Here is a 9,279-nt window from a genome sequence, read left to right on the forward strand (position 1 = left end):
TATAAAAAAGAAAAAATATAAATATATATAATAATGTATACTATGTTTTTCGAATATAAACAAATGAATAATCGAACTAATTGTTCGCGAACTGATTGTTCGCGAACAGATGGATCAGTCAGTCGAACGTATTATGTTCGCGAACATAATCGAACGAACATCCTATGTTCGAACTCGAATCGAACATATTATCGAACGAACATCGAACTGTTCGCGAACAGTTTCTTATCAAGTCGAGTAGAACAATTATCGAACGAACATCGAGCTGTTTGCGAATAGCTTGGTTCGTTTGCAGCCCTACGGTGGGGTTGGAGGTGGGTGTACTGGGGGAGGGGGAGGAAGAATGATTATTTTTTTAAGAACTCATTTGTTAAGAGGTTTTTTACCAAGCTAAAGAGTAATTTTCCCTTTTTTGTAATAAGTGTACACTATTGCGAATATTATTGACACTTTACTACCATTTTAGGGTTGGGATTTGTCCTCTGAATTTTGGGGACCTGTCCCATATGGGACGAGGATTCCCCGAAATAGACGAGGACAGGGACAAAAAAATTCCTGTCCTCGCCGACGACAATAAATGTCTCCTCGCACTGCCTCCATCCCCACACGAGGATAGTGCAGTTGGGTGGGGGCTTTCGTCTTACAATAAACCCAAACTCAACTAGTTCTAACACATCCACTCCAACAAACAAACAACAATCAATCCACAACCCACAATCAACCAAACAACATACACGCGTGAGCAATGAGGCTAGTGAGGCAATAGTCAGAACGATTTGTCGCTGGAGATAGCAAGGACACGCAATCTAGTATGATTGACGGTGTGCAAGGCAGGCGCGATTGATCATGCGAGTTGGAGGCATGATCAATTGTGCGAGTGTGAGGCTTTATTTATTGTGCAATTAAGCACGATGGTGGTGTCGTTATGAGGACGAGGGGTCAAGAGTGAGCAACTGTGCAAAGAAACTTGCGATAGGCGCAAAGACGACGCTTGCCTTTGATATATTTTTTCCCGTTGTCTAGGGCGAGGCGCGGTGAGGACAAGGGTCACCCCTTCCCTACGGGAATATTTTATTAATATGTTAATTGTGAATATACTTATTAATATTTTGGAAGATTTGATGGGTTACTATTGTTTGTGTTGATGGATGGTGGTGGTGGGGATATGATTGAGAAATAGGGAAAGTTAAGGGTTTGAACCAGTTTAGGGGTAAGAATAAAAGGAAGTGAAAGTTAAGGTTTTGATTAAGAAAAAGTGTAATGATAGTCTTGCCCTTCAAAACCTAACGGAACTATAACGGCGTTAGGACTTAGGGGTGTGAGTGATATATTTCTTAAAAATGGTGGGGAAGGTTCATTATAAGCGATAGTTGCCATTTAACTGATAATTTTGAATAAAGTTAAGGAGGTAAACATTTTTGCCCGAATTACCATAGTATTTTTTTTTTTTTTTTATATATATATAATTAAAATTAATCCATTGCACAAGCGTAATATATAAAATATAATTTGTTAATTTTCTTAGCCAAGGGATTTCTATCCAACGTATGGTATTTAGCGGTTGAAATCAATGAATGGTTTGTTTTTCATTTCTTAAAGCAAACTAATGAAACTAACGTTTCTATCAACGGTTGAATCCTCTGCCAACGTGCTCTATCTGAAATCAAAACAGTCATTTCTTTTTGTGAATACGTTGGCCAGTCACCTTCTTCTTTGTGGTTTCGCACCAGCGACCAGGTTATTGCTCTGTATTATCTTAGCTGTCTGTTCTTTTTCCTAATTTTCTCTCTGCGTTTTTATGTGGTTAACTTGGATTTATTAACAATATCGATTTTTTTTTTTTTTAATTTGATATTTGTCTATAGATATTATCCATAAGAGCAATTAAGGTACCAAATCTTCCGGTGTCATATTAACTGTTTGTTGAGCTATGTGTTTTTTATTTAAATATTCTCTTTTCCCTAACTGTTTGTAAAGAATTGCTGCAAAAAGTTATTGTTAGAAAATCTTTTCAAGCTATGAGCTTTTCCTGTAATTGATTTTCCAGCTGTACTTAACAGAGTATGATTAGTGTTTTTAGCAAAAATAGTGTTGATAAATGTTACTTTCAATGTTTCTTGCAAACATAGCTGTAATTTGATGTGAACCATATAAAATGCTCGGCATCAATCATTTCTTAATACTACTACTCATGTTGTTTAGCACTATCTATCAAGTTGTTGAGTACTGTCTACCAAACTAAATTACTGTGTCTAGCTCGCTGCTGTGCTCATTTTGTGCTAGATTCTCTTGATAGATGTAGGGGCGTGTTCATCTGTTCAATAAAGCTTGGCTATGTATGGAAGAATCTTTGGGAATTCCTCAACTGAGATATTTATAGTAAAATCCCTTATTTAATCTAATGAGAATATCATCGTGGTAGTATAGCTCTATTGAATTTATGAATGTTATGGATTTGCCTCTAAATTCTTTTGTTACGTTCTGTCCATATATATTTTTATCAGATGACAATTGGGGTTTCTTGTAGTCAATTGTTTTTTGGAAATTGTATTCGTATGAATTAAAGGTAGTGTATAATAAATAAATAGATACTTATACACCGGAGATAAAATTATTAGAAATGGAAAGTGATAAATTGTATTCTGATGGCTAGGCAAAATTGAAACAATTGTTGCTTATATTTCTTTATGCAATTTCTTACAAAGCCTACAAAGAATATTATCATCATTTGAGCTAATTGGGACAGAATTGTAAAACATATAAAACTGACAGCTTTGTTTTTTGGGTTTTCATGAATTCACAAAATGGCACTACAAATACAGGTTATGACGAGCATTATATCAAGCCACCATTTTAAATGGTCACTTGGAATCGGGAATCATCTTTGTAAAGGGAGATTTCATAAGATTACCTATTTACCCTCCAAAAAATTGACTTCTTTCCACAATCAAAACCTTTGTGGTAATTATAACTGTGTTAGAAGATGTAGGCCAATCTTTGCTAGTGCTGTTGACGATGAGAAGGAACCAGATGACTCGGGAGATGATATGAGTGAGAAAGAATTACCCAAAGGCAAAGTGGACGGAGTATGTTTTGTTTTCCCTTTTTGAAGTTATAATTTTATTTGTTGCAGTAAAACATGAACTGAAACTAGGACTCTAAAGTTAATAATTGCATGCTCGTATTACAGTTTCCCTTTATAAATTTGATGTATGAATAGATTGACATTGTTATAACAACATTTTGTAGAAGGATTAGCCTTAAAAACCCACCATTGGATTTAATGACTCCACATATTTTCATATTACCAAGTTTCAAATTAGCTTTGAAATTAGATTTATGTCATCAAAATGTTACTCGATTAAACCATGTCAAAGTTGTAAATTTCCTGAAATTTGCAGTTTGTTTTGGGTTATTTGAGGATTTTGATTTAATATGGATGGTAGAAATCAAACCAATGAAAAGTTTTTGATAGGTATAGTCCATATCAACTTTTGCATCATGGTTAACATATGTATTCATGATATCGTGTATATGTATATCTGTCTTTTTTTTTTTTTTTTTTTTTTTTGCTTAAAAAAAAATTGTTGCCTTTCTTTTCTTCACAACCAGGTATAATTCCAAGTTGCAGGTCTTTGATAAAGAGTTAGGGTCACTAAACAGAAAAAGGTTTTATATCCATTGAGAGGCAAGCATTTCGAATTAATTGATTAACGAAGTTGCTTCAAGTTTATTTATTATGGTCTTTTTGTTGAAGAAATTGCATTGTGTCTTGAGGAGTCCATTTTCAATATTAACTTCCACTACTTTCTGGTGAGTTGTTTCCTATGATCAATCTTTTTTTTTTTTTTTTTTTGTTTAAACAATTAAACAAGTATATGAAAATAAGAATTAAAGTTTACAATGAGAATTAAACTGTTGGGACTTTTCTTCCCAAAGATCTAATTACAAACAGTTTCTTTGACTTCCTAAAGAATTAGGGCATCAGGAAGATTAGTTATGATCAATTTTGTTTCAGGGTTTGCTAATATGCAAGATATTCATGCTTGAGTACAATAAATGTGGTAATGCAATTCCATGTATAATTTTGAGCAGTAATTAACATTTTGTAGGTGAATAGCGAAGTTCTAAGAGAGAATCTTGAAAGAATTGTTGGTGTAGATGATTCTGCCTTCAGTGGGATGGATCTTGCAACTCTTATTAGAAACAAGTATGGAAGGTCTTATGATGTTCAATTAATAAAAAAGGTATGTGCTCTGTAGTTGATGATGGATGTATTATCAACATATTGGTCTTGCTGCATCAATTGCCTAATATATATAGGTCATTTGTTTTTTGAGAGCGACTACTACACATGCATTGCAATATTCTCAGTGAGCATGACTATGTCAGTTATTTTGTTTATATGTATGTACATAGTTCTCACTTGAATCCGTGCTAGTGATCTTTTTTTAAGGTTGATAATTGGCATGTGCACAAGGCATAGATATGCATTATCATGTTTATGTAAAAATCTTGAAAGTTAGGTAAGATTTTTGGACATACCTTGGACATTTTATATCATTCTTGCTCATTACTATATGCTTAGAAATATCGTATTTATGTGTGGACTTATTACTTTGAACAAGATTTTTTTTGAAAGAAACATGTTTAAGAAAACTGACACGTTGCCTCAGCCAACACTACATCACTTAGGAACTTTTTTGGAAAATTAAGATGATATGGATAAACTTGGGCAGTGTTTGCTGCTATGTGATTTAATTTTCACATACGAGGATGAACTATACGCAGAGATGCTAGTGGTGGTTGTAAAAAAAGTTTTGTTATTGTTGATTTCTAAGCATATCACACCTCTTACCCTCTGCTACCTCTTGGTACTTGTGTAGGTAGGGTTGACCTACAATACAGAATCCATAGGTGTAACCTTTCACTCAATACTAGAACTGAAAATTGAAGCATCTGAGGTTGGATTAATTGGGGATAAATGAAAGTAGAAATTGTTTTATCTGTAACTTCACCGTCAACATGTGTAGAGTTCTTGTATAATTCTTTTTCTGTTCTTTTTTCTCCCGGATCTGTCTTTCTTCTAAGACAGGAATTGTACCTTGCTTGGCTTGACTGAATGATTATTTTGCATGAGAAAGGAAAATGCTAAAAGGACCAGTCAACCTTCCCCTGTTGCCAAACATATATCAAACTGCTTTCTCATGCCTAGGATTCAGTTTGTTTATTGTTTTTACCTTTTCCTTTGACTTACCTTTTTGATGTTTATCTTGTGTGTTGTTATCTTTATCAGATAGTTTTTAATATTTTTCTAGAAGTTCACTTTTACTTTTTGCGTGCCCATTGTAGGAGTTCATGGGAAAAAATCTTCTTGCTTTAAATGTCATGTGGAAATACATGGAACAGGTGAGAAGTTTTTCGTTGTTTTGGATTTTTGTTCTAGATTGAACTGGATTGATGTCACTACATACATGTAACAGGACCAAATATTAGAAATATTTATGAAGTTTCGGTTTTTAATAAATTCATAGTATTTGATATAGGGTATCTTCAATAAGTTATTTAAGAACTTAGATGCTTACAGTAAGGGGTTTAAGCTATGGGATTTAATTAAGGTTTGGTTTAAAAGATAATTCTTTTGTGGGGCAACTTGAATCAAGAAGTAAACAGTTCATTTGCATAATCTGATGAAAAGTAGCATGAAATCTAATTGCAAATGGTAACTTCAGCTTGCAATTGTAAAAAAAAAACATAATTAAAAAAAAAAAAAAAAAAAAAAAAGAGGGAGGTGTTTGTAAAATTCTCTCAAAGGCTTTGACTATCTTGTGGAGTGGTTGAAAGCTTAGTGTTAGTTGAAGGATATACTTACACATATGGAGTTGACTATCTTGAGATCATTTATATTGTAGCTCATAGTAATTTGGTCAAAGTTCTTGTATCCTTTGTAGCAGTTTTCAATTGGCCTTCAAAGCTAAAAATGTTTTCTTATATTGAGGTTTACAAAAAGATGTTTACATGGAGCAATTTTTGGTTTGTTGCTCGGGGGCAGTCGATGATGAGAAGTTATAGATAATTTTACAACCATAGGAGGTATGGTTAAGATTGCACCAAAGGTTATGGGAGGCTATCAAAATTAGTCTGAAAAATATCCAAATGTTAAATATATTTAGATATATATATATATCTTAATTTTTTGCAAATTATTTTCAAAACACAAAGCAAATAGATCCTTCAAAATGTCTGCAAATGAAAAAAAAGATGATAATAATAAAATTGAAAAATAACGAAGGGGAAATATTAGTCTGAGATTAGTTTTTGGTTCAATTTTTTGGTACAACAATGTTGGACCAAATAAAAGTTTAGCTAGACAGTGAAGATATCAGTTAGAACAACAATTCATACCAAGTCAGTTCACCCAAGAATCAGAGAGTACTTGAATATATATAAAACCTCTATGTCACTTTACTAGGTAAACCTTACATTTGACCCAAAAGGTAAAATAAATGGGAACGACCAAACTCATAAATATATAAAAAAAATGACAAATGTATTCTTTTAGTTTTGTCCTTAGTTCTAAAGACTTCTAGTCTTGTCATGATAATCATTAATTAACTTGGACATATTCAGTTATCTAAAGCAAGTCATAATAACAACAGAAAAAGCATTACACTTTCTAGGTTAGTCATTAATTAACTTGGACATATTTAGTTATCAAAAGCAAGTTTAAACTCATCGTAATTCTTTGTTCTTTGTTTAGAGATCTTTTCCACTGACGGAAGAAGAATATATTTTGAGGCTTGATGATGTGGCAAACACACTAAAATGTTGGGGAGCTGTCTCACATATTCGAAATAGCCTTGCAAAGCTAAAAGAGCGACCTCGAATTGGGAAGGTAACACTATGATATTTTGATTAGCTAATATTTGTTTTGAGTTGTAATGATTGAGTGTGTTGTTAATAAATCAGGTAAAACCATGTGATTTCAATGAAAAATTAACCTTAAAACTTCTTGGTAAGAGGAGAAACTGTTGATTAGATATGTTTTGCAAGAAAATCTTTTAATGATAGTAATATAAATATCACCTTTGTTAAATTTTATCCATTTTTCAGTAAATCATACTCTAAGATAAATTTGATCATTTGATTTTAACTAGATATTAAAATATTTGTTACTTTCACTTGTGATGGTGAAATGCATCATATCATGGATTAGTTTTAGGCTAATACATATATGTTGTATTATCCATGTCTTGAAGGAAGTAGGAAGATGAGAGAGTTCTATGTGAGAGCCTAAGCTAGACCATTTTTATGATTTGTCATTTTAGTAATCAACATTATAAGGATTTTATTTGATGTACTGAAATGGAAATAAATTTTTGTTAGATAATACTTTCTTACAAAAAATTGTCAATCTAAATAAATCGAGCTATCCTAACATATGCATGTTAGGATCTTGGACATCTATTCACATCCTGTCTCTCAAAAAAAGCCATCTCCTGGTGTGACAATAGCTCAGGAATTGACGACCATATAAGAGATGCTACATTTTTCTTTTCTTTTATGCAATGTTTATCATGGGCTTCTAGTAAGTTGCACAACTTTTTTATACTATTTCTGCAAAATCCTTCACTTGATCAAGCAAGGTAGTCAATAACCCATAAGAAAACTCCACCTTCACATCAAAAGTGCCTTGATCATGATTGACGCATGACACTTAGTTTGTTCTTCTCGATTGGCAATTTATCCAGCCTTTAAGCCTGTGCAAATTTTATTATGAAAACTATTTCCTTTTTCTTCCCTTGTAACTCCTATCTTTAGGTAGAAATGAAAGACCTTATCCACTCAATTCTCCCATCAAAATTTCTAAACAAGGTATCAGTGGGATTAATTAAATTTGTTGTAATGGTATTTATTTGAGTATTTTTACTTTGCTATCTATCTGATAATTGTTATAAATGAAATTTTTTTATTTATACATTTACTTTCCAAATAATAATGATGATAATAATAATTTTCAAATTTTATCGTTCTCTTCTTTTGATTTTTCTTTTTCCTGACCATTAAGGTTTATAGGCTGTAATTATTCTTATTATTATTTGTGTTGTTCATTATAAAAACATTGTTTTTTTTTTTTTTTCGCTCATAATAATGAATATGGACCAAATATAACTGAGTTTAAATACTGTAATTAGCCATTTATAGCTGCAAACATATGATAAATAATGAATTGCTTTATGGCATACTTCTTTGATTAAGGATCCTTATTTGGCTGACTTCGTAATTTGAAATAGAAACATAATAAATGATGACTGACGCTATTACCACTCCACCTTTTATCTTATTAGATCCCATTACAATTTTTTTTTTCTAAATACATTTTTATCCCTTAATGAAATTATTAAACAAGACAGAAAGGAAAAAAGGAAAACAGTATATATTAATTACACCATCAATCTTATTTTTGTATCTACATCTTACACCTTTTATCTTATTCTGAAACTTATTTTGGTCTTTTCCTTTTTTATTTGTCAAGAAATATATGCTTCTTTTCTGTGACTTTGGAGATATAAGATGAAAGTTACTTATTATCACTCCATTGTTCTATCCTCCATTTTGTTGTGTACAAATTTTTTTGGTTTTTAACTTTTGAATACTGCATGAGTGAATGTATGAATTTTCAATAGTGGAAAGGGGGAGAGTGGTGTAAATCCAAAGATGAAAGAGCGGAAAGAGAGAGTGATGTATATCCAAAGATGAAAGAGTAAAAATAGAAACAATAATATGGGGTTATTTTTTAATTAAATGGGGTATATATATATATATATGTTCTTTTATGTTTAAACACTTTATTTTATCAAAATTTAGTAGGAGATAATGGTTTAAGTGAGAATAGAGTAAGGTCCAACGGCTATAGGTTAACCTGTTAGCTGTTCATGTTAGGATGATGGCTTATTATCCAGAAAAACCTGATCTTGGGTATACAATTGTTTAGAAACAATGAATTATGTTAATTGCTGATCCAAATTGGTTTTTGATGAGATTTTGTTTAGTTTACAATCACAATTGTACTTATCAATTGATGCAGGCAGTTAGCATATTTATAGACATGGATGAATCTGGAGGCCGTGCAAATGAATGGATTTACAAATAGATTGCTTTGTGGGACAAGGAAAATTGTTCTCATTACCACCTCTCTGTGCCTTAATGAAGAGTAAGAAATTCCAGAAAAAATAATTGTTTTAGAGGTGGTTATGGCAGTGATTAAGAAGTCACTCA

The 9,279-nt window shown here is 32.1% G+C and overlaps 1 protein-coding gene across 1 annotated transcript; it reads left to right on the forward strand.

Annotated features, from left to right (window-relative positions):
- The first annotated feature begins 1,203 nt into the window (after nt 1-1,203).
- Nucleotides 1,204-9,234, forward strand: LOC116138786. Its single transcript, XM_031424458.1, has 6 exons — nt 1,204-1,737; nt 2,990-3,086; nt 4,113-4,247; nt 5,353-5,409; nt 6,761-6,895; nt 9,089-9,234. Exons 1-6 carry the CDS (start codon nt 1,607-1,609, stop codon nt 9,152-9,154), a joined length of 621 nt encoding a protein of 206 aa, XP_031280318.1. The 5' UTR covers nt 1,204-1,606; the 3' UTR covers nt 9,155-9,234.
- The last annotated feature ends 45 nt before the right edge of the window (nt 9,235-9,279 follow it).

Source organism: Pistacia vera, unplaced genomic scaffold, assembly GCF_008641045.1.
Source record: "Pistacia vera cultivar Batoury unplaced genomic scaffold, PisVer_v2 Contig344, whole genome shotgun sequence".
In the NCBI taxonomy this organism is placed as follows: Eukaryota; Viridiplantae; Streptophyta; class Magnoliopsida; order Sapindales; family Anacardiaceae; genus Pistacia; species Pistacia vera.